This window comes from Patiria miniata, unplaced genomic scaffold, assembly GCF_015706575.1.
Source record: "Patiria miniata isolate m_02_andy unplaced genomic scaffold, ASM1570657v1 HiC_scaffold_9, whole genome shotgun sequence".
Classification (NCBI taxonomy): Eukaryota; Metazoa; Echinodermata; class Asteroidea; order Valvatida; family Asterinidae; genus Patiria; species Patiria miniata.
The window spans coordinates 19375696-19402462 of record NW_024037076.1 but is presented as its reverse complement, the minus strand read 5'-3'; the positions used below and the strand labels follow the sequence as shown (position 1 = coordinate 19402462).

At 40.9% G+C, this 26767-nt stretch overlaps 1 protein-coding gene across 2 annotated transcripts; it reads left to right on the top strand.

Moving 5' to 3' along the window:
* Positions 1 to 22442, top strand: LOC119720483 (transmembrane protein 161B-like). Of its 2 annotated transcripts, none has more exons than XM_038190161.1 (11): positions 1 to 217; positions 417 to 534; positions 3795 to 3895; positions 6849 to 6938; positions 8420 to 8686; positions 11628 to 11779; positions 12531 to 12735; positions 14779 to 14904; positions 17757 to 17931; positions 19942 to 20038; positions 20766 to 22442. In XM_038190161.1, the coding sequence occupies exons 2-11, from the start codon at positions 532 to 534 to the stop codon at positions 21035 to 21037; spliced, it is 1488 nt and encodes a 495-aa protein (XP_038046089.1). In that variant the 5' UTR covers positions 1 to 217; positions 417 to 531; the 3' UTR covers positions 21038 to 22442. The 2 variants fall into 2 exon arrangements, with proteins under 2 accessions (XP_038046089.1, XP_038046090.1); XM_038190162.1 differs by having other exon boundaries at positions 2 to 125.
* Positions 22443 to 26767: the final 4325 nt, after the last annotated feature.

Genomic DNA, 26767 nt, shown 5'->3' with positions numbered 1-26767 from the left:
CTGTGTCCTCCATCCAGTGAATGGCTGGCTTTGTCGGCATGGTCGGTCACGTAACACGTTGAGTTCATTTCCCTTTTGACGTTGCCTTTTTGTCCGGTCACTTCCATTTCCAATGTAATATGCCGGTGAGTTCATCAGGACCTACAATTCAAGTAGAAGTTGTGCAGTTCCATGTTATGAAATTGATGTCATCAATTCGCGTTTTGTCCCACTAACGGTAGGCCTACCAACCTTCTTTTTTTTATGGTGCTTTATCTGCCCAGTTTCCGGACAGTGCAATTTTCGCATTGCCGTTGGAAAGAATGTTGCAACCTGAGGCGTTTGTGTAGTTGCGGACCCCGTTCCTATAAGGGAACGAAAATGTACTTGTAAACTTTGGGACTCACCTGGAATATTGTTATATATTTTTTTTCCAGATACACAAAAATGACAAAGGTGCATTAAAAACATCAAGGTGATTGTGATATCGATCAGTTACGTGTAGATTTTGAAAGGAATGAGGTGCCGCTTTTGGATGTGTGCCAGCAAATCATGGTGAGTACAAACCTGCATATCACTCAGTCAAACCAGGTGTTTTGCACCTGAGAATTTGCAGTGTTGCGAAAGAATTTTGAGGGTACAAGTTTGAGTCTAAAACATCGTGCCATCGGAATGCTAGTCTTCATTCAACTCCCATGTGTTTCTGTAATTAGTGGGATCTGATTTCTTACAGTGAATTGTCAGTAGTTACTTTGTGTGTATTCCAATTTGGCACCAGTCTGATGTTGAACTTAATGAGAAAAAACTTGCAAAAGGGAACGTCTCAAAAGTTGGAATGCTTGGAACATTCCAACAGGGATGCCAGGTGTTCCTGCGAGGGAACGTTGCTCTATGCGCATGCACACTTACTTGGGAACGGCCTGCTCCAGCAGGAACACGCTGGGAACATAGGGGCACACAGTCCCCATATGGAACGAGAACATTCCGACTATTGAGACATTCTCAAAAGTGAAGATATGACTGGTACCAAACACATGTACCCTGTGAAATTATTCTGCCTGAAACGGTAGCATTTTCAAGAAAACAATAATTGAAGGCAGTTTAAAAATGTGTACCTGCGGGCACACTTTTTTTTAGATCAATGTCCCTTTGCAATGGCTTTCTGCACTATCACAACTATCACCTCACCTACCCATGTTGAGCAGAACCAATTGCACAAGGGGGTGGACAAGGCATAATGTTCACACTCACACCAGTTTTTATACCGGTTGGTTGTAGAGTTTGTATTTTCTCCCCGTGTACACAAGGGCTGGATTTTATCTGTGTAGATAGCCTGACCCTTGTAGAAGACGTGTTGGATTTATGCTTGTGTGAAAGGGGTTCGACCCAGGTCCAACAAAAGCCCTGTCCGCACTGGACTTTTTTTGGTCAAACTAACCGAGACTATGGGTACTTTTCCCATTTTAAGTCCAGTGCGGACAGCCTAGGACGTTTTCCTCTCGGTTACTTTTCCTGAGTCCAGCGGTTACTTTTACTGGCCAACTGCTGCCCAGGAAAACTTCACACGTGCCCAGGAAAACTGACCAGGTCACTTTTCCCGAGACGATAAGTCCAGTGCGGACAGTGCGAGTCAGTAAAAGCGGCTCAGGAAAGCGTACATCCGGCCTGAGCGCCCTGTTATGCATACAGAGACCGCACGAACCTGCACGTGCAGTGGCCGAACATATTGTAGAAACACGCTGTTTGCGGTGTATCATCAAGTCCGAGCGGTAAAATCTCGTTAAAATATATATTTCAACGGACAAATACATACACAGAGAAGAGAGATCACGTGCTGAGATTTAATTTGCGGAAATTCTCTTTCTCCACCGATGTATGTTATTTTCTACGATCCAAATTCGTCCTGATACGCTACTGTAGTCATGCACGGAACATCATGGTCCGGTACCGTACGTAGGCCGTAGTCACTGGTTCCTGGCCCACATCATAGCTTCGATTCTGTAAGCATGCGATGGGAACCAACGAATACTGATGGCACTGCTGCCGCACGGAACATCGTACAGCGGCATGGCTTCGACGACGTGGATCACAAATGCGTCAGAATTATAGGCCTTTTCGTCAAGATTTAGCATGTCAAGATGAAATAATATCGTGTAAACGATTATGTTGTGCATGCAAATGGCGTGTGTAATATTACTGTGCGTATCGGCGGCCGAAAATGTGATCGGTAATTTGTTTTCTGTGTACAGTGAGTAATTATACTGACACTGTGACAGCTCGGTTACTTCTCCCACGTGGTCTGGGTAAATTTTCCCGTGTCGAAAGTCCAAGTGCGGACAGTGGTCACATTTGACCATTTCTCATTTTACCATCGTCTCGGTAAAACCTTCCAAAAAAAAAGTCCAGTGCGGACACGGCTTAAGAGATATGGGAAAGTGTGAAAAGGTGTGTAGGAATGGCCTCCAAGCCTGCACATACGTACAGTAGTCAAGATCCGGTCTGACTAATTCCTTGTAGTGTGATGCCAAACCCTAACTTCCAGGCTTTTTTTGCTAGGATGCATCCTCAATCCTTACCTCCATGTGAAAAAAAATCATTCGTTAGTTCTTGAATTTGTTCATTAGAGGGGTGACCACTTTCTCAATCCTTCAAAATCCTCCACAAATTACTGTAATACATTGAAGCAGTGCAGATGATATCCAGAAACAGTGCAGATGCTATCAAGTATAATGTGGGCCTCTAGCACAAGGTACAAAAATAGCGCAAGGTACAGCTTAAGACCTTGACAAAATGCATCCTTGAAAATCAGCTAACCTTTCTTGGCATGCAGCCTAAATCTTCCACTATCCTCCAAAACTGCCAGGTTAAATTGAAGGATTGAGGAGGGTTATGGTTTATCCAAAAGCCTCACTGGCACTCCGGACAGGTTGCCACACGTCAGAGTTGTAATGACTCGAGTCAATGACTCGACTCGAGTCTGACTCAAGTCACATTTTTTAATGACTCGACTCGACTCGAGTCCCTAAGGGCAAATGACTCGACTCGAGTCACTGCGAGCAAATGACTCGACTCAACTCGAGTCCCTCATCAGAATGACTCGACTCGACTCGAGGAAGGCTAATAAGACTCGAGTCCCAAATATAAAAGCAAAACTTGGCGAAAAATATTTGCAATGACTTAAGCCGGTGCCGGTTTTTGTTCACATCGCGTTAGAATGTTCGCGAATAATGTATACATATACATACCGTACGTGGTTTGATCAGTGTCCCCATTAGTTGAATGGCGATCAGCTGGCACCCCCTTTTTATTTTCATTAAGAGTCAAATGTGGTGTCACCAAATGAAGTAGCCGGAATGTAAAATTAAAAAGCCAAAAAATGACTTTCTCTGTGTATTTATTGTATAGTGTTCAAATATTTGAGACTCAAATTGACTCGAGCTAAATACTTGACTCGACTCGACTCGACTCGACCTTCTTCACCTAATGACTCGACTCGACTCGAGTCACTTCTTTAAAATGACTCGACTCGACTCGAGTCACAAAAATCACTTCTTTAAAATGACTCGACTCGACTCGAGTCACAAAAATCAGTGACTCGTTACAACTCTGTCACACGTATTCTGCATGAACACATCTTCAATCATTTGACCGATTTGAACTCCCATTGTAAGTATGTACAGACCTGTGGTACTGACAGTACATGTATCGCTCTTGTAAAAGCCAGACCGAATGTGGATTTGAAAACCAATTCTGTATAGTCCAGGTTTCAAGCACCTTAACTTCTCACCGTTCTGTCTTTCTCCCTTTTACACCAGGCATTGTTTGGTGCTCAGCTTATTCTGACCATCATAGCCGTAAGCTTTCTTCATAAATTCACTCCGTACCACTCCCTGGCAGAATGGCTTCTTGCAAGAGGGTAAGAATCAGTGTTGAGGTTAGGGCTGTCCATTTTCGAATAAGTTAGTTTTCTAGTATTTGAAACTACGTTTGACGGAATGCAGTAAACTCCGGCTAAATCGATACCGTACAACTTGTCAAATCGCTCAAGTCGGCCGTCTGACTAAAGTCCCGATTGTCCGTAATGCATTTCCATTGAATTTTGTATTTCTAATTCGGCTTAAGTCGCCATTTCGCTCAAGTCGTTGTGTTACTCTCGGTCCCCTTTCCATAAAATGCATTACGAAATCCTTTGTGTAAGTCGGCATTCAAAAAATCACGCACTGTCACCGACTTCCTGTACTGCGGTCGGCAAGAAGTGTCAAGTGAAAAGTGGTTTCAATCGTACATTCATCGGTGTCGCAAAAGGGTTTCCTACTGCATACATCACATATGCATTGTGAGCATATCAATACCAGTACACCCTCTCGTCTGTACGCATGCGCTCTGTCCATTTTGGGGTTGTCTAATTGAATGACTAGTACATGCTGCAGTCAATGCGTGCGTGGTATACCGGACCATGCACGCACGCATTTAATTCCTTACTGTGCACGTACATATTGTACACGTGGTCTCCACTATCAATACCCCAAATGTGATGATACAATTCAAGGATTAATTTGCTGGATTCAACTCGAGCATTAAGGAGATAAACCATGTTAACTAGGGTAAATGGAAGCCAATTATTGCAATGAACCATGTGTGAAAAAGGCCATTCATGTAAGTCGGCAAAATGACGACTTACAGCAGATGTCGGCATTTGCGTAAGTCGACACAAATTTTCGGGTCCCGAGAGTGCCGACTTAGCCGGAGTTTACTGTATATTCAAAACTCGCTGCTCAGGTTTACATACACCAGCTGCAACTGTGTGCCACACCCGTGAGATGTTGCATGCAAAGTGCGCCGGGTAAAATTTGCATGTAGAGATCAATGTTGTGAGCTGCTGGAATGTTTTGCAGTATTATATTTCATAAGTGTCAAGAGCTTTACCCTGCTGAAAGGATAAGAAGGAACTGCTGTCGACAAACAGTGGCATCTAACAATAAAGCACCGCAACATTACAATTAACCCCTTAAGGACAGGGTGTAATGGGGACATTCCTCCACACATAGAGCAAGTGACCCGCATGACTGCACAGCCTTTGTGTGGTAGCGGGACTGCACAAAAGCAGCAGCTGTAGAACTACCCATTGGCCGTGCGCCACTGCATACCACAGCTGGCAAATGCACTCCAGTGAGGATTAGCGGCCGCGGCCATTACCGCTTCCCGTACACGAGGGGTTAAATGACATCAAAGTCATGTACGTGCATAGTTTTTTTAGTTCTTTCAAATATTCCGACCGATAATAAGCTATTCAAATATTCGGTAGATGATCGAATAATCTGTATACTCAAGACAGCCCTAGTTGAGTTTGAGTCCACAAGTCCTCACATGCCCGTGATTTGACGTCATTATGGACTCTGGACAGAAGTACCCCCTCAATCGAGAGTTGGGGTAGACCACTTAGACGCTCACACAAAGAAGCAGTTGATTTGAGCACACTCGAAATAAAACGAGCTGGACGTACTTCGCGCTGCACTCCCATGAACCAGCACATGCATGTGGTGTTACCCTCAAATTGGGCTTTCAAAAGTGCCGAAAAGCAGCATCCACGTTTTTTTGCAAGAAGTCCATAGTCTTAGTAGTCTCACAAACTGTTCAAATGAACTGTAACAAGTGTATCCTTGGTTCTTATTGTTCACCCCCTGAATATAACTTGTGAATTGACTTATGTTTTACTTCTGACAGGACTTGTGATTGACTTGACTACAGCACTAAGGGTGCATCGTTTAAACCTCATTCGCCCAGTTGGTGTGACAAAAAGGGCAGGGTTGGGGTTGTCGGGACACCCTGCATGTAGCTTGTATTTGCCCATGTGCCCCTACAGAATTTCGAGAAAAAAAAATATTTTTGACCGTATGGAATGATGTCCACTCCTTAGAAAACGAGGACCCCAATGTGACCTTCACCCTAGTTATGCCACTGCTGTGGCCATCTTGGTATAGTCCTTGGAAGGCCTGAAATGACATTCTGTGGTGAATGGACCAAGGTCCTGGCTATTTTGGACAAGAGCCTGATTGGACCCTCAAAAAGCAAATGCTTAAAGCCTTTTGTTGTGTGTTTGTCTCTTAGCTTAGGTTATTAGTCTGCATTCAAGTCAGTGGTGTTCACATCACAGGCGTTCAATTACATCTCCTGATCCCATTCAAAAGTTTGGGCAAGCTTCTCTTAACCTTAACGATCCCCAACCAGCCAAACTCCAACACCAGGGTTTGTTGGAATCTGTTACAATGAGTACTGCACTAGTAAACTGACTGTGCAGTGCGTGGGATTAGGCATACCGGTACCATAGATATGCACTAGTTTACCATGAGTTGGGATTTGCAAGGGTGAGGAAGGTTCCTAGTAAATCATTCTAGGGGGTTACGGTTAACCCTAACCGCCCTGAATCCTCCAAAATCCTTTTTGCAAATTGGAGGAATTTGCAGGATTGAGGTTACATGGCAAAAGTGGGTTGCTGATTTCGAAGTACGCACTGTGTCAAGGTCTTGGGCCGGACCTTGTGTTGTTTATGCTCAGCCGTGCATAAATTTAGCCCTTGATTATACTTGACATCCTCCGCACTGCTCCAGGATGTCACTGCCTCTGCCTCAGCCTATTGACAGTCATAGCCGGAGGATTTTGCAGGATTCAGGCAGTGGTCACCCCTCCATGGACCATATTCAAGAAATAGCGGAGGAATTTGCAGGATTGAGGCTATATGCTATTTTTCCATGAGGCCAATTGGAGGATTTTGCAGGATTGAGGCTGCATCTTAGCAAAAAGGCCTAGGGAGTTAGGGTTTTAATGAGTGATTTGATTTATAATTTTTTTATGATCTTTTCTCCCGACAGAAATCTTGTCCGCTATATGTACCCAAAAGATGAAGAATTACGGAAACTTGCGGGGATCACAGTCAGTAAAGGAAGACATCGTAAAAACAGGTGCGTTATAAATCTACAAAACTTATAAAACAACAGGGTGAATAAAAAAAAAACGGAGCTCAAACCCCAAAAGTTATATTTCATATTTAAAAAAATATGTAGCATCAAAAAAAAAATAATGACTGGAAGCCAATTTCATAAGTTACTTTTTGATTAAAAAATTACTAAAATTGCTGAATCCGTTCAAGGAATATCACCATTTTAACACAATGACCCTAAACCCTCTTTCGTTCAAAAATGCGATTTCAAGAATAATCGTCGTCACAGTTCCTCTTCAGACATCGTCACCGATAAAACCTCGGTTTAAAAGTTAACAATATTCAAGGCCTTATCAAGGCCCTTCTTTTTCTTTTTTTTTAAAGTGGATTTTATAAATCATATTGTTTGCCTAACCAGGGTTGTTATTAAAAATATTTTGTACTACAGTTGTTGACAGTTGTTGATACAAGTTTTCTGTGTCATTTTCTTTGTTATTTGGTCCCCCCAAAAAGCAATTTATAGAGTATTCTGACTGTGTTGAATATAAAAGAAATTATTTGGGGCGAAAGAGGTTTTAGGGTCATTGCGTTTAAATGGTGATATTTTTTTAACGGATTGAGCAATTTCAGTATTTTTTCCATCTAAAAATAGCTTATGAAATTGGCTTTCCAGTCATTATTTTTTTTGGTGCCACATATTTTTTTCAATATGTAATATTTTTTTGGAGGTTTGGGTTCTGATTTTTTGGACTCGCCCTGTATAAAGAATTTTTACTTGATTGGGGGCAAAATTAGAAAAGCACAAATTTACCATTTAAATTGTAAAAGATGTTCATTTGAAAGATTTACACGTAAGACAAGACTCCAAAAAAATCACAACAACCAAATTTTTGTTTGGTAAATTAACTTGCAATGAATTTGATTAATAGCATGAATAAGATTAACATTTGTCTTCTCCAAAATAGAGTGTCAAATTATTGAGAATATGACAGCAAATTGTGATACGCTCAGGTGTGTAGAAAAACCCACAAGACCACCAGTCTAGGTCAGCCATTAGCAATGTTAGCAATGCTGCAAACCTAGGCCAAGTTCGGGCAAGGACCATTAGACGACTAGTGGTTGATTTGTGACGTACCTTACGCCTGCGCACTGGTAGCAACGTGCGAACGTCCCTAGTCAAACGCTGGTCAAAATGTCATCGCAAAACTTCTGGATCCGGGCTCTCTGATAGCGTTATGAATGTGCGCGGCTATTGGTTACCAGCAAAGGAACCAACCCCAGTAGGCTGGTTCCAAATAGTCGACTAGCGTAGTCAACCATCGTCGACTAGACAGAGTTCGGGCAAACGTTAGTTAACCATTGGTCAACTAAAGTCCTTGCGCAAACTTGGCCCTAGAAACAGCAATCAGTGATCTTTCAAAGAGGATGCAGTTTGAGCCACATTTCTCAACTTAAACGTACAGATCTATCCAATTTAAGTGCATTTGCCTTTCAAAAAAACAGATCAGAACACAGTAGACGCATCAGTCTCCTGGAGAACTCCGAGGACAAGTCTTTCTCCGTGCCCAAGAATATTGACCTGGACTTACGTACCCGCGTCATTGAGCCCCTGCACGTGATGGTGCTGCGCTTCTTCAGCGAGTACCGCTGGCTGGTGGACTTCTCGGCAGCATCGCTGATTGTGTACGCCCTGACGGAATCCTGGCTTCAAAGTAGGGGAGACTTCAACTTGAGTCTTATCTGGATAGTCATGATGGCCGGGTTTGCACTGTATCCTTGTCGTGACTTGTTTAGAGCTGTGCATTTTTCGAATCATTTTGTATTTGATTAATTCTAACCTGGACTTGATCAAATATTTTGAATGTGCTGATCAAGTTTAAATTGCGCCAGCGTGAATTGGCCACCGATCGGGATTTGCTTGCTCCTGCATTTGTCGAAAATTGACAAAGATCTTTTTAATATAGTGTAAAGAAGAGGTAGCTGAATGGCTTATTTTTACTGAAATGAGAGAAGCTCTCAAATCATGGAAGCTCTGAAATCATGCACGAAAGTGGATTTTGACAAAAGTGTGGCATCAGACAAATAGACAAAACCACACAATTTATACAATCAAAAGACCATAGTGGATGTTTTTCATCGTCTCCTCAATACCTCTTACATTTTTTCAAATATTTGAATAAAAAAAAAAATGCTTTTCGGATAGTAGGTTGATGCTCAATTAAAGGGAATATACATCATTTGCTTTTGCTGTAATTTTCAGAAATGTATGGAATTGGGGGGTTGGACATGGGCGTCGCGAAGGGGGGGCAAGGGGGGGCACTTGCCCCCCCCTGGAAAAGCACAAAAAAAAAAAAGGAAGAAAAAGAAAAGAAAAAAAAAGAAAAAAGAAAAAGAGGCGCGAAGACAAAGTGGTGTAAATTTAATGAGTGGGGGGGGGGGGGGGGCAAAATGTCCCTGCCCCCCTCTAAAACTGATAAATCGAGAGTGTGTTGAGAAATACAAGCATTTTTTGGCCAAAAATATTTTTGCCCCCCTCTAGAAAAAATCCTGGCGACGCCCATGGGGTTGGAAATATATAGCAAATATAGTTACACTGACTTTTTTGAGGTTTTGGGTTCGAAAATGCTATAAAAACCAAGAAAAACAATCATTTTCCTGTAGTCTGGTTCCCTGACTCCATATAAGAAGAAACAGAGCAGTTTACATACATTGGGGAATTGTAAGGTCAGGGAACCAGTCTAGCTGGCTCGTACCCGTTCATAGGTTTGTAATCAATTGCAAACAAGTGCGATGGTCAATTGGGGCCAGTATTTTGAAAAAAAAGCCAGTTTTTTCCAACGCTGATCGGCCGATCGGCGTTGGAAATTGATACAAAAATACCACTTTTCTTGAAAATGACAGTATACCAGGTGCCATGATTTTACAGGATGCTTTACACTGTCATTCACTAACAGTCCAGCAAGGTATTTCAAAATGATTTGGTAGTTTTATTTTTTGATGTTTGCAAATGTTGTATTTTCCCTTTAAACAAATGTTTGGTATATTCAGCACGGCACTATGACTTGTGTAATGAAATCTTGTATTCAGTAAGACAAAAATTTCAATACAGGAAAATGCCACTATAATGAACACCACTATACTGAACATTTGGCGAAATGATCACCACCATCCCCCCCCCCCCCCCCCGTGGCTCCCAAATTCTGTGTATTCTAATACTGATTATTGAAAGCTGAAAATCATTATAACCTTTAAAAGTTTTTTTTATGGCAATCTCCTGACAACAGTGCACCTTTAAATTAGGAACAAAGACATTCTTAACCCTTCAGTTCCTGAACCGCGCCCAAACTGCCTGCCTGTTACTCCCTTAGTCTGGTTCCCCGACCTGACAATTTCCACCGACGTCCACGTCACACGTCTAAATTGTAGGTCAGGCAGCCTCCGTGGCTAAAAATAAACATAAAGCTCTTTCAAAGCTCGGCTTCGTTTCCGAATTCGCTTTATTACTTAAAGCTTTTAATGTTCCGATCAAATTTTTAAAAATAAATCACTTGCTTCATAATCATACAGTTATGATATACAGTTTAATACTTCTGTAAGAAAACATTGACTCATTTTGACCTGGAATCTTCAAATTTAGACACCCAAATAGCACTGTTAGCAGGCGGAGCCAAATTGAGACCACGCCGAGTTTTGAAAATGCCGGTAACAGTCGTCAAATTCAAATTAGTACATGACGCAGCAAAAAGTTCGCCTTGGTATACGATCGGAGTACAAAATCGTCATTAAATTTCAAGTTTTCTAAATAAAAGCAATGGACATTAATTAATCAACTAGTTTTTTAAGCTTTAATTAGCAATTAGCAGTTAATAAAACCTATATTATACTCAGAAATACTCGGGCACTATCCAATTGTCGACGAAATGAATTCGGTAAACTTTGGACATTTTCGGGAAAAGGAGGAATTCCTCCCGTTTTAGTCACGTGACGTAAATTGTAATACAATGTATTACCGGAGGCTACCGGACCTAAGATTCATCAGGAATAGTCAGAATCTGTTGGTCTGGGAACCAGACTATTACTCCCTGTACCGCCTCAATCTGCCCCGCCTGGTACTCCCTGTACCACCCCAAACAACTCAAATATTCCATGGAATGATGTGATTCATCAGGGAATTAATACAATGTAATACAGTGCAGTAGAGTTGATATTTAACGCTAACTCCCTAGGCCTTTTTGCTAGGATGTAGCCTCAGTCCTGCAAAATCCTCCAATTTGTCTCATGGAAAAACAGCATATAGCCTCAATCCTGCAAATTCCTCCATTATTTTCTGAATATGGTCAGTAGAGGGGTGACCACTGCCTGAATCCTGCAAAATCCTGTGGCAGTGACTGTCAATATGTTGCGGCTTGGCCAGTGACATCGTGGAGCAGTACGGATGATTTCAAGCATAATCCAGGCCGACATTTATGCATAGCTGAGCAAAAATAACACAAGGTCCGGCCCAAGACCTTGACAAAGTGCATCCTACGAAATCAGTAACGCACTTTTGCCACCTAACCTCAATCCTCCAAATTCCTCCACTTTGGCAAAGAGGATTTTGAAGGATTCAGGGCGGTTAGGGTTAATAACAGCAATACAGTTGGCGACTGAGGTTGCGTCACAAACCCTCTAAATTTTCCTTGAGCAGCAATTTGTCCTTGACCGGTCCTAGTCAGGTGCTGTTTCTACTGACGGCGTTGTACTTCTCCAGTGAGGAGGATGGCGAGCGATCCTTGTGCATCACGTTTGGTTTCTTCTTTGCTCTGGTTGCCATGGCAGTGCTTATCGTCCCCGAGGAGATTCTGGAATTTGGACTTGACGAAGGTGAGGAAGAAATAAAAATGAGCAGAAGTTTATCATTCGGTATCCTTGATGGTTTTATTTTGTTATATGTTTATTGTACGTTGTGATTCTTTATCACGTTTCTACATTCGCTATCCTCAGTATTCGACAGTTTCAGTCCTCCAAAATCATCTGTTATTTCTTGAATGTGGTCCTTGGAGGGGTGACCACTACCTCAATCCTGCAAAATCCTCCAGCAATCACCGTCAATACGATGAGGCAGAGCCAGTGACATCCTGGAGCAGTGCAGAGGATTTCAAGTGTAATCTAGGCCTAAATTTATGCACGGCTGAGCGTAAACAACACGAGGTCTGGCTCAAGACCTTGGCACGTTCCATCCTCCATAATCAGCCGCACATTTTGCCATATAGCCTCAATCTTGCAAAATCTTCCATTTTGCATAGAGGATTTTGGAGGATTTAAGAAGGTTCGGATTAAATATGTATTTTTTTATCAAAAGGAACTTAGATCTGCATATTTGCCTCGGGAATGGTTTGAAATCGGAATTTGTCTAATTACAGTTTTTGTTTCCCTTCAGCAAACTTTAAACAAAGAAGCAGACAAAAACGAAACTATAAGTATACATGTACATGTAAATGTTTAACCAAGGGAGCTGAAATGGCCTTTAGACTGTTTTATGGGCCCAAGTGCTTGATAGACAATGTGGCACTGAACACTAAAAACTTAACCTTTGTATGTATTATTATTTATTATTACTGTGTGTTTGCTTCAGCTTATGAGAACTTCACCTCCGGCGCGATAGACTTCTTGAAGGAACAGGACCTGCCCTCCAGCGGGCCCATCTCAAAGATCGCCTTCAAGTCCCTGATCGGAGTCTGTGCTGCTCTGCTCGGGGCCTTCTTGGCCTTCCCCGGTCTCCGCATCGCCAAGATGCATGTGGATTCCATCAGGTTTGCTGTTGACCGACCAGTCATGCAGTAAGTGATTTTTTTTTCTTTGGTGATTCCTTGTTGTGTCAGTACTTGGCAGTAAGCTAATGAGCAAACTTTTCTCAAAAATGTTTTCAATGAGCACATTTTTGGTTTTACAATATGAACAGAAAACCCCTAAAACTGAACAGTGTCTTCCTGAAATGACATCACAGCAACAGCGCCCTCAGTTGTCTGGAACAGTATGGACAATTTTAAAATGTTTAAAGAAGTGCACTTTTCAGTAAAATTAACCGAAAAGGGATTTCAAATAGTTTTCATATATTTTAGAGGAGTAGAAAGTTGCACAATATTTGTGTTCACTGTATTCACTGTATGTACCCTTTAACCCTATTGATAGTGCAGTGGCTTGACTGCACACGTCAGGGACTGACTGCATTGGGGAACAAAATCCTAACTCGGTCTCAGACCAAGAATATCAGATACTTAGTACTGGTAAGATAACGTCAGTGGAGGGCAAAACCCAAAACTGAAAAACACATCAGTGATAGGGCTGTGCATCAGAACTGAGTACCCGACCGCTGATGTCAGGAACCAGTTCCAGACTATGGGGTCGGGTACCCATCCCATACTGGAACTGGTTCCGAAAACCAGGTTTCATGGGGAAACAAAACATATTACTGGGTACCGGTGTTTCTTTTCAATTGGGTACCTGGTTCCCGTATAGTGTTGTGCAAACCCAACCCGAAACCAAAACTGAACCTACCCGAAACCGATTTCGGGTTGGGTCGGTTCAGTTTTGCCATCATTTCAGTCAGGTCGGGTCGGTTTTGGTTTTGCGTTTGTGATTTTCAGTTCGGGTGGGGTCCGTTAAACCATCTTGTGAAAAACCTGAAATAATATACAAATAATGAATGTTTGTGAGTGCAATGGTAAGATTAATTTCATGAGGTGACAGATGAAATGTTCCATTCCAGGAGGCGAAGCTGAGTGGAATGGAACATTTCATCTGTCAGCGAATGAAATTATTCTTACCATTGCATGAATGTGAAACATTCATTATTTGTTTTATATAACACCTGAATAAATCCTCGTCATCAGATTGGTTGACTTTTAATAGCCAATTTATTCAAGTTAAAAATTGTTTACAAGTTTGACAAGTTCAGAGTTATCATATTTAATTGATGCAAACTGTTCAACAGGTTGAGAACTATCATATTCAATTTATCTCAATTTAAAACTTTTCCTTAAGTTTAGAACTTAAACAGTTCAATAAGTCCAGAACTTTTATTGCCAATTTAAACACCACAGCGCCACCTTCGGCAACATGTGCAGTGACAGTGCAATGGTACTTCTAATCACAGTGCAATAGTACTTCCATTGCACTGTGCGCTGCGCGCCAGGCGCGCGCCGTGCATTGGTACGAATAATTCAATGACATGTGATCAACGATCCACCAAACAGATGACGGGGATTTATTCAGGTGTTTTATAAATTGAAATAAACTAAAATAAACTGAAACAGTTTGAAAATTCAAGCAGTGCAATATTATAGCAGAGATACTGTGCCTGGTTCAATGGTACGACCAATGTAAACCCACCGCGCGAATGTGCATGTGGTTTGCAGACTATCACACACAGTCTATAATGTGTACACCGACCAATAGGTCACGTTATGATTCTTTATCATACTGATGGTATGATTCTGTTACTGAGAGACGACAATTTTCACTCAACGCTGGCAAGTTCAGGCACAAAAAGTGGATACAGTTGCCCAAACCAGATAATCAGGTTTTTTCGGGTCAGTTCTTTTTCGGGTTGGTTCTTTTTTTGGGTCGGTTCGAGTCGGCTTTGCTTAATTTTTTGTCGGGTTGGATTAGGGGAGTTCAGACCAGTTTCGGTTCAGATTTGGTTCATATCTTTAATGTTTCGGGTCGGTTTTGCCTGGTCAACCTGACCCGATGCACAACTTCATTCCTGTACTACATGTACTCATAAATGATCACCCCCAATAGTGATAACATTTCAAGACCAATTCATTTCAATTCATATTCAATATGTGTTCATTGTTTGCTTGTGTCGCTTGTTGCAGGATCGTACTACACACCAGTTTTCTGTTTCCCATGCTGATCACGTTGATGTGGGTGAAGCCCATTGGCAGAGACTACTTGTGCAACCCTGCCACTGGCAAGAGAATGACTGGCAAAGACGAACCACTGTAGGTAGCCCTGCCGGTTATCACTGTCTGTTTGTCTGTGGGTGTCTCTGCCTGCGTGAGAGGAGATATCACCGTCTGTTGGTTGGTCTCACTGTGTGTGTATAATGAAAGAAAGCTAATTATCATGGGGTATTTTTCTGTAGGTCTATCTGCATGTGAGGTACATGGTGGCATGGCAGATTACCAGTGCCTGTTTGTTTGTTGGTGTCTACTCACAGAGGAAATATTGACTGTGTTTGTTTGTTGGTCCCAGTGTGTGTGTGTGTGTGTTGGAACACAGCCAGTTATCACTATCTGTTTTTGTGTGTGTGCGTGTTTATGGTGTAAATCGAGGACACACACATGCAACATCATCCATAAATCAAGGACAGAAACCGAATCAAGGACTCCTCGGTTGGAAAACGTGTACAAAACCAACGAGAGCTGTTGCGAAAAGTTTAAAGTATAAACAAAGGAAAAGGGAAGAGGAACAAAAGAAAATCCTTGATTTACACCATAGACAAATGTGCCTGTGTTTCTGCGTGTGAGAGAGAATATTACTGTCTGTCTGTTGGTTGGTCTCACTGTGTATGGGTGGGAACACAGGTGATTATCACTGACAGTTTATCTGTAGGTCTCCCTACAGAGCAAATCTGTGAAGAAGTGCATTATGCATTATGTTGTATATGATTATTGTGACCTAGGATAGTGATATGCGTAAGTAGACAACTTATACTGCTATTTTCACTAAATGTAATTTGTGAGGCGGTCTGGCACAATGAGACAGAACTGGGCACAGGCCGTTGTGGAGAAAAATGCAACAAAAACAAAAAACAAATGGGGGTGATTTTTCTAAATTTTTCAGATTTGTCTTACACATAATTTAAAGAAATACATGTAATATAAAAATCGTGGAATAAAAGCGTTTCTAAGGAAAATCAATCGGCATCTTACATTTTTGCCACAAGGAAACTCCAAACTTTAACGACCTTTTTCTCAGTATTTTACTTTTTTGACACGTCAATAAATGTGAACTTTAAACAGCCATAACTTGTCAACAGAATGACCGACTGAAGTGCAACAGTATTGTAAGGAACATTTATTTTGTTTCCGAATACCAACTTCTGGACAGAATTGGAATCAATTCCCTCTTTTCACACTTCCGCCATGGGCATGCACAGCCTCGATCTAAGAAAAAAACAATTGACATCTTTCATTTTCGCCACAAGGAAACTCAAAACTTTAAAGGAAACATGCAGTCCAAAATTTTCATAACGTATTTTATTTTATATATACATTCATTTATGTGTATTAAATGTGAATTAAAAGCAGAACTGGTTCTGGTGTACGTTTAGTGTGGTAATTTGCCGTCCAAAATTGAACCCCCCCTTTTTGATTTTCGCGGCAACTCCAAATGAGGGCGCTGTTCATGACATAAACAAAGGCAGAGAAATTCAGGGCCCGTAAATGACGTCTGGGTACGAGACGGATTAGCGAAGCTACTGTGCTGTGTGCAGCCGCCGCGTACCCGTACGTGGCATTATATGCACACGTACGAATGTGTCTACATGGGATATGTACAGTACACACATACACCCAGACGTGCCACGGTGCCACCGTTGTCGAATGAACACAACGATGACCGTCATGACCGTAAAAGTTCCGAAGACCGTCCTCTTCTTTCCTTTGCGAATCCGATGAAAATGGTACAGATTCGTCCGATTCGAATCAGAGTTCTAATGATTCAGACACTGACTCGATGTATTTTTAGGGGCATGCCCAAGTTGCTGTACAGACCAGCATCAAAGCACGACGGCTCAAAGTGCAGCGCAGAGGGCCGCGAACTCACTGGGCCCGGACCACTTTGCTCTGGTATTTACCTTCACTTTGGCTCTCCAAATGCTCCGATATTTCGGATTTACTGGAAACAAATGAAGGCTTACTCCATCCTTGGTAGTTTTGCTACACCCAGCAGCCACACACCTTGTCGGCATGGCCGAAAATCGGGTGTTATTTCTCCTCGATTCCAAACGAAACACCAGAAAAACTTTCAGTGCCGCAATGTATATGTACATGTATTATGATGCACGCCGCAGTGCCGGTGCCCCCGCAGCGCGGCAAGTCTCTGCCTTCGCTTGCGTCATACCCCTCGCGAAGTTTTATGTTAATGAAGCTTCCCTTTGTGGGGCGGAGTAGTTTGACCAAACATGTTCACAAATTATTTTCCCCCATTTATCTTAGAAAATAAACACCGCCATACACAAAATATTGTTAAGAACATCATCCTTTATTGATTTAAGCAAAAAAAATGCAATCAAAATTTTATTTCATGTTCCCTTTAAAGACCTTTTTCTCAGTATTTTACTTTTTTGACATGTCACATGTCAATAAATGTGAACTTTAAACAGCCATAACTTGTCAATGGAATGTCCAATTGAAGTGCAACAGTATTGTAAGGAGCATTTTATTTTGTTTCTGTATACCTGCAAACCCTCATTTCAACTTCTGCCCCGTTCTGTCTCATTTTGCCAGAACGTCTCACATTTACAATACCTGTCCTGAAGGGATGGGATGTGCCAAGGTCTACTGAAGTGACTTCTGGACAGAATTGGAATCACTTCGCTCTTTTCACACTTCCGCCATGGGCAATGCACAGCCTCGATCTGGCAACTTTACACAATGACTATAGCCGGTTCAGTGATTCCCGGTCAGGGTTCAGATCACTGAACCGGCTATTATTATTGTGTAAAGTTGCCAGATCGAGGCTCTGCATGCCCAATGGCGGAGCGTGAAAAGAGCGAATTCAAAACATGTTGGACTCACCAAAGGCAACTCTTGACGGTTCCCATATTCATCTTCTATCATTTTTCTAGAATGAGCTCCTTGACCTTTGACCTAATTCGTATGTCACTGGTACCCATGCTGTGTGTACTGCGCATGCTGTTGATGACCCACTACCTACAGTCCTATCTTAACATGGCCAAAGATAAAGTGGAAAAGCTGAAACAAGAGGCTGGACGAATCAACAGCTTGGAGCTCCAAAAGACTGTGAGTTGATAACAGCCACCATCTTGGTAAACTCCACCCAGTGATTTGGTCAGATTTTTGCATGTTGAATTTGGATTAGCAACATATTTGTCATCTGGAGTGGGGGAAGACACTAAATGGGAAAGTCTTGGTCAGAATTTTGTTGGCTCTTCTCAAGTGTTTTTGAGTGTTAACATCTTGGACAGTACACGAGTCTGAGTCGCAACAATTTCCAGTCTTTAAAAAATGTGTATTCACGTCCGAGTCTGGACTCTCAGGCTGCGGAGTGCCGTGGCCTCGTGGTCTGGTGCATTGAATTCTAGGTCTGCTGGTAATTCTGCAGGTTGTGGGTTCGAGTCCAGCCTGAGGTTATGGTGCATGTGCCCTTGGGTAAGGCACTTTGTCACTCATTTGCTTCTCCCCACCCCGGAGTGTATGAGGGTAGAGATGGTTACTTGGATTGATTTTAGCTGCTTTGCGCTGAAATGGCAGCATCGAGCTGTTTACTCCTCAGGGAGCTGAGATGGTGTAAGAATGTTTCATTGGCCCAATGAGCAGGGTTTAATAATGATGTAGCACCAATATTGGTGGAAACGTGCGCTTTATAAAAAATACACATTAGAGGGAGCAGACTGAAAGCTGTGGGGTGGGTTTCATTTAACTGGAAATTGGCTGAGTATATTGTGCGAAGACTGGTTTTCACTTGGTGAGTAAGTGGTCTCATTGGGCTAAATGCGAGTAGGCCACACAAGCTGTAGTCAATTTTGCATAGATCCCGTTCCTGTTGAAAGATGAAAGTTGGATGAAGTTTGCTAAATTCAGGGTGAGTCGAAAACAAGGAAACCCAAATAGCGGGACCATTTTTGTAATGAAGTTCTGCATGTATCACTTTCAAAATGTACGATATGAAAGCCCATTATTGAGCTTTCGTTTAGTACAAGAATCATTCACTCATGTACTTTTCAAGTTACCGGATTTTAAACACAGCCACCATTTTAAAGTTCTGTCCACGGATCACAAAAAAGGTAAGTGTTCTTACAGCAAAACAAAAACAATTCACAGTAGGAATGTACGTGAATTGTTTTCTTTTTGCTGAAAGAACAATGACTTTTTTTGTGATCCATGGACAGAACTTTAAAACAGTGTTTGTGTTTCAAATCCCGTAACTTGAAAAGTACATGAGTGATTTGAATGATTCGTAAATTTTGAAAGTGCTAAGGGAAGAACTTTATTACAAAAATGGTCCTGACATTTGGGTTTCATTTTCTTTACTCACCCTGTGTACACTGTGTGAAGTGAAATACTCAAAAGGAAAGAGTTTGACTTGGAGAAGAACTCAATATTTACTCAACGTTTGAAGGACTCCTCAGATCTGAGCATACTGGCCAAAATGCCATAAAATGCCATTTGTGGAAAAAAAAAATGTGTTTTTTTGCTGATTCAAGAAACAGCAATACAATGAATTTGAAACAACATTGTTAAAAACAAACCCGTCGAAATTCAGCTTTAATATCATACATGTACTTTTTGAGAAAACTCTGAAAACGAATCTTCATTTTTCTCAACACAATGCAAGTTTTACATTGAAAGTTCTCCCCTACCAAACTGTTTGTCATTACATTTTGACTTGCACCCTCTTGTGGTATAATCCCCAGTTTGTCCCTCGAGAAAATAATTCTCATTCACAGATTTGTAACAGATTGCAAACTAGACTACATTCGGTCAATTTGGGGCAGCATTTGAAAAGAATAATTCTTTATCAAGATGGTTTACCATTGTGAGGAAATGATGGCAATCCCTCTTTTCTTGAAAGTGACCGCATAGTAGGTGCAATGATTTCACAGAGTGCTTGATATTTCATAATAATTTGGCAGTTTCATTTTTGTTTCATTTTGGTATCCATTACCTTCAACACGTCTGGTTAAACCACACTTCTCTCTACATGGTGTATCTACACAAAATTTCTCCCAGGTTGTACGCTCCACCATTCAAATCCTCATACCACATTTCTGGCTGCTCTGTTCTTCGCAGGTTGTACGGGTCTTTTACTACTTGTGCGTTGTCACATTGCAATACTTAGCACCAATGCTCATACTACTCAGCTTTACGTGTCTACTGAAGTCACTTGGTGAGTTTATCCTTTCTAACCTACAAGATGTGTCCATTCAATGTTGGGTTTTGCCCTTCGCCATTGCGGTATTTTATAAACACTGTTTACTCCGTGTTGTCTGAGGGCTAGCGAGAAAAAAATTCTCAAGCTTATTTGGGTGGGACTCGAACCCACGACCTCCTGCTTTCTAGTGCAGATGTCTTACCACTCTACCACCAAGCTTGCCGGGATTGACCGGCTTGTTAATATAGCAGCAGGTACCGCAACCAAATTATTTATACATACATTTACGAAGGAGGAAACCCAATATTGAAATAATGGATTTGTAGTATTTTTGGTCGAGTCCTGATCCCAAGTCCGAGTCCATAGGGTCGAGTCCAAATCCGAGTCCAAGTCGTTTGTCATAGTGACTCGAGTCTGAGTCTGAGTCACGGAAAATGGGACTTGAGTCACAAGTCATGCAGCTCTGATAAATAGTAAGATGTGTCCAGTTGCAGATTTTATATTTTCAGTAATTTAACTGTTCATTAAGTGTAATTAAACAGGACAAAAAAAAACACATTTGTTTGGTAGCCTTGTGGAAAAAACAAAAACAAGAAACACACCACAGTAAGCGTGCACAAAAAAATTGAACCTGTATGGTTTTTTGCCTTTTCACGTGTGACGCAAGTTTTTAGTGGAGTTTCAATGACGTACATGTAATTTTGTTGTGTTCCGTTCTTTCTCTTTGGTTGGTTATTATCAGGAGGTTATTCCACGGGGTTGTTTGAATCATCTCCAGTCAACTCCACCGCTTCCGTTCCCAAAACTTCCCCAGCTGTCTCGCCACAATCGGAGGTCGCCAGTGCCGAGGCCACCGCCGAACATTTCAAAATTGCCCTGGAGAACCTGCGCAACGTTTTTTCGCCTGTGTTCTTCCGGGGCGTCTTCTCGTTCCTGACGTGGTGGACGGCCTTTGCTTGGTTCATCACAAGCCTCTTTGGGATTGCCTACCACATGTACTTCACCGAGCAATGACAGACGATAAAGTTGGAGTGGTTGTAAACATTGACTGTGTGCCCCCGGTCAAGGGGTGAGTTGAGCCAAATTTCCTTATCTAATGTATCATAAGTGAATCGGCCTAGGTCATCTGAGGTCAACTGAGGTCAACAGAGGTCAGCTGAAATTGTTAGAGGTCAGCAAAGGTCAGCAAAAAGCAGGAGACAATAGCCATTCACTCAAGCCTTAAGTTAACAACGACACCTGGGTTCATGGAGTTGCTAACCCAAGGAACAAAAATTGTTAGGTACTGAGCAAAAGCAGCTGAGAATTCCTGACTTGTAAGCAAAATACCTCACCAACTCACATGACATTTTAACTGGTACAGTACTTACTAAGTAAATAAGAACTGTGCTTAGCTTATTCGTGTGCTTATATACTCCATGTAATTGACTAAATGAGCTTCAGTGAGTTTCAATGAACTTCAAATGTCTGTTGGAGGAGGAAAATTATCCTGAAAACTGGAAACAAACTTCTTCTTTTTTTGAAGTTAAACTATTAAAGAAATTAACTGAAGCAGGTTTTGAACCTTCAACCTCTAGATTTCTGTACTGATGCTCTACCAACTGAGCCATATAATTCCCTTATTTGTCAAAAAAAAATTCTGCTTTTTTTTTGGTACTAATTGATAACCACCTTTATTGTACACTTGATAATACAAAAGAGAGGTTAAGTTACGTATTTTGCTAACGTTTACAGCAACGCGTACTCAAAGCTTCGCGTGCGTGAACGTTTTTAAAAATGCTCTAAAAGAATCAGGTCCATAGAGATTATGACAGTATATTATGTGACCTCTGATAAAACTTCATTGTCAGTCTTTAATATTTTGCATGCATGAGAAATGAAGAGGTTTGACCTCCTTTCCTTCACGTTGTGGCAAGCCAGCAGTTGTACATGTGTGTTGTCGATCAACATATATTTTTGTGTACGTTCATGCGTGTATCAATGACAGAATGCTGGTCCTAGGCGTACACGTTTCTGCAAAAAAAACTTTTGACTTAACCTCTCTTTTATTAGCAGAGGTGACCATTTATTCACTGTAATTAGTTAAAAAAATTTCCCATGCAAAGGTGCTGAAGCGACAGGCTCAATTTTTTGTACAGGTTCTGTTATGGTTATAAAGAATTTACAGCACAAAAAGAAGCAATATTAAACAGTTTCCTTGGATATCTCATTCAACTTGGTTTACTTTTTAAGATTGGAATCCATTATTTTAAACACGAAGAAGCCGTTTATGGTAAGCAATACTGTCGCTTTCGGGCAGTGAAATTTATCTTGTTCTGCAGTGCTTTTTATGGATTGTGTGCCAAATTTGATTTTTCCCGATTTGTACTTGCCCTCTTTTTGTGAGAATAAAATCTTGTATTGCTATACCTCATTTATATTCATGAGCGAGAACCGAATTCTTACTGGTCATTCACCATCACGTGTCAGCCGCTATTTTTGCCATTTACCCAGCACATATGCAAGGATTCACGCACAGAGCTAATAGGCATACGCAGTAGAATATCACACGAGTTACATGTGCGATAGTCTACTACGCATGTGCTTTACTATTAAAGATGTATTCCATCATTTGTAATTTGTGCATTTTGTTCGTTTGAAGCAATAAAAGTGTTCAAAATCTAATGAAAGATATTGAACAACTAACCTGATGAAGTTTCAGCTCAGCTTCAGCTGTATATTCCGAGAAAAATAGCATTCTAGGATCTCAATTTCAAATCAAAAGTTTCTGAATCATGTTTTGAATTGTTTTGAATTGCAGCTATACGCGATGTCGCGCACTGATCCGACGAATTATAGCAACCGCGCGCACCTATGCGTCGTGCCAATGCTTGCGCGCGCTGCGCCGAATAACAAAACGAACTACTAATTTAAATTTTCCTACGGTGCGTCTTAAGACGCACCGTTGGAAAGGCCTTCTTTCGTTGATTACTTCAAAATGATATCTTGCCAGAAAGATTAATTTCACAGGGAGTTAAGTCCACTTATTCTCTTTCAAGCAACTATGTTTTTCAACAATAATACGCCAGTTACTTTTTCGGATGGCTGCAAATGATGGACTATAGCTTTAAGCAAACATCCCCCAGCTTCATGAAAAGATGGCGGCACACACACAGCCGAGATATCGATGCAACACAATTGTTGTGAATATGTATGAGTTATATTAAAACAAAAATAAAACAGGTCATTATGGGTAGTCTGTATTAGCTCCCCACGGTATCAAGTTCCAGCTCCGGCATTATGGAAGAAAATGTAACGTCCGTGACAGAACTAATAAACCCTGATATCTAATGTTTCAGAGAAATGATCCAAATTTCCTAGTCTGTAATCTCCTTGACCATTACTAGATGATTGATGTGCATGAATAAGATTTGCAAAATATATTTTCAGGTTTATTTACTTTGTCTTCAAGTACCAAAAATGTCTGATTTATGGTGAGGTTGTTGATATACTGTGAACAACAGTCTGGGCAGAAAGTCCAATTTGGCCTAGAAACATCTTTCAAAGGTGTTAAATTTTTTTCTGTGTTTGGGTTTTTTGGGTACATTTCTTAAGATATTCCAGAATGTACCTTCCTCCCATAACAACCTCCTACAAAGTGTGTAATTGAGTGGTCGGGCACAACCCGACCACTCTTTGGATCTGTTACGATTAATCTTTCTTTCTTTCTTTCTTTCTTTTTTTTTTCCGGACAATACTTCTCCGTGGGTTTTCTCTTAAACGGTATATGGTATGAACTTGTAACTTTCAATATATATCGACCCTCATCCCTAGTGGTGCATATTACTCTGACGTCATGATTACGTCATCAGGTGTCAAATTACAAGTGATTTTATCTGAAAAAGTGACCAATTACTTTCACCTATAACTCTTAAACTAAATATTCAATGATGTTTGTATTCTGCAATCAGATAGACCATTAAACGCTTAACAGTTTTTGTCGTGTACGTGAACTCGCTTGACCTTTACTTCCGGGTCTACCGGAAGGTCAAAGTTAGGTGAATTCAAATGAAGACGTTAGCCTGAAATCAAAACAAGGCAACATTTCTTCCAAACGGTTCACGGTATGATCACAAAACCTTGTGGGAACTTGTACCGTGTTACGAAGATGTTATAAATTTCAGGTATCAAATTACAAGCAATTTCAGGGCAAATTTTGACAAAATAGTTTGCTTTATATCTTGTGAACTAAATAGAGTATTGTGTTCGTCTTTTCGTGAGGTTGTAGACTATACCGTGAGAAACATTTCGTTTTCCCGGACGCAAAACTGCTTGACCTTTACTTCCGGTGTTACCGGAAGTGCAATAAAAACTGAATATAACTCAAAAGCGGAAGCATTTTACTACAGACATATATATTATGAAAGTGTTTAGTGAGGAATGCAAGATGCAAAAAGCAGTGTGATGACGTCATCATCCGAAAGGGCGCCCCCTATCGGCACATAAAATAGAGTTTCCCTTCTTTAATTGTAAAACCATCCGTCCAAATTTTACCAAATCGCCCCTTGACATTCTCTGATTAACCACAGATAACTTGGCAAGGTTTCAAATTCATGACGTCATCAGACCGGAAGTTGCCTTAAGGAGAATTTGAAAAAGATCATAGTTTTAATTTAATTCTATCATTTGATCCCTGTCATATTTCCGAAGTCCACATAATGATATCCATTACAATGTTCACCTTTGGATCTCTAATGCTGTGATGTCATCAAACCGGAAGTTAGGTGTTATCAATACGTCATCAAACCGGAAGTTAGGTGTTATTAATACAAACAATTATATTTCCCATATTTTCATACGTTATTTTAACTTTACAATGAGAAATTATCCTCTCCGAACTTTATCAGTATTCATTCACCATTTTTGACTGATGACGTCATTAAACCAGACATAACTTTTTGTGCACATAGAATGTTTACTGAAATTTATTACACCGTTAAAGATACCTTTTTGAAACATTGATTGTGCTTGAAGGGATTTAATGTCCTGATCTTTTTTTCTACATAAACATATATTCTTAACTTAACTGGGCAGTGTATAATGAAAAGGCTGTCCGCCCGACCACTCTGCGTTTGTAACTAAACAAACGTGAAACTCTAGTTTGGATTTGTTTTGCAACGAGGAAAATAAAGTCTCAAATAATAATGAACTGTTAATTGTCCCGCCTATAAGCTTGATCATGATACTATATATTCAAAGCTGTAAATTTTTGTTTTTTTCTATGATCTGATTCAGAATAGTTATTTTTGAACGGGAATTCACAGAAGGAAATGTGTGGACGTAAGAATCATTCAGTTTACCGGGAACCAGCGACAGTGGACAGTACATCTTCAGTTTGATTATATGAAATTTTAATGGAAACAGCCAAACTTTACACTGAGTTAACCACCTTGTATTTTTTAGCTTAGTGACATTAAATCAGACATTGTTAGGGTGTGAAAGTGCGACGTCCTGATCTTTACATACATGACAAGGGGGGGGGGGGACCTGTTTAATACAAAAAAACTTATTTTGGCAAGAGCTCACACATAAAAATGTAGAATTTACTCTGTTATAGATCAGGGCCATTTTCGATGGAGTTGCTAAACACAAAATCGTTAAGCAAAGAAAACATTTCTGAGGAAAAATTCTTTTTATTTCTGTTTTATATTTTTTTGTGTTTGTTTTATTTATTTTTATTACCTTGAATTTATTTAACAAGCAAAAGCTTCTCATCAAATTTAGATGAATGAAAAAAAACAAAACTTATTGTACCTCTTTATTTCATTTTGTAAACGACGTTCTACATTTTGGGGTTGTAACTACATTGTCCACAGGTCATGCGTGTGTCCACTATTTAACACAACTCTCCCAAGGGTAGGGCATTAGTGGGTGGCTGCAGCAATAGTTCATGCGTGAGTCAATAGCTGAAAGAAATGGTCTTTTGACGTTTTGTAAAAAAAAAATAGGAAGATTTCATTGGTGGTGTATGCCGCTCTACACAATGCACTACAGCCATGCGCATTCATGACAAGGATCCTACACAGGTCAAGGATCCTACACACAAGAATGAACTAATCTGCCTTTGATGAACAACTCTTGGTCTTGGCCATGCCCATTCATGACAAATAATGGAACTTTCTAAGGCCAAAAAAAAAAGTCTCCGGTTTCTGGTATGCGCGCACGTCGCCGTAGCCATGCGCGTCGGCAAAATGAAAAAGTTTTTTTTCCAATGAAAGATGATGTCTCAAAACTGCCAAACTCACTGGTTTGACTGGAATCCTGCTGCTGCACAATTTTAACGTGTTTTTAGATGGGGTTATGATCAAGAATAAGCTTTATGTGGCCTCTCTGGACTCCCATATATTTGCACTAAGTTTAGTCGGGCACCATTTGCAGTCATCAGCCGACATTTGAAGCAAAAAAGTTAGGTAAAAAAAAAAAAAAAGCCGCGTCGCCGCACCACTTTTTGGGCAAGCTCCATACCAGAAACCGGAGACTTTTTTGGGGGGCCTAATGGGTCAAGGATCCTACACACAAGAATGAACTAATCTGCCATGGATGAACAGCTGGGAATACTATGAATACTTGTGTCAACCATGGAGCTCAATGGGTCAACAGTGACCCAAGCTGCTTACTCGCTTCACTGCACGTGGTGGCTATCAAATTTGCAGGGCACACTAGCGCCCTGCGCTGGCGATCTGGTGTCGAATTCTGTCAAGCCAA

Bases quoted from the DNA above. Each gene is read 5' to 3' on its own strand.
- LOC119720483 (XM_038190161.1), top strand. The intron at 3,896-6,848 runs GTAAGAATCAGT...TTCTCCCGACAG, and splicing joins GAATGGCTTCTTGCAAGAGG to AAATCTTGTCCGCTATATGT. The intron at 14,905-17,756 runs GTAGGTAGCCCT...TCATTTTTCTAG, and splicing joins ACTGGCAAAGACGAACCACT to AATGAGCTCCTTGACCTTTG.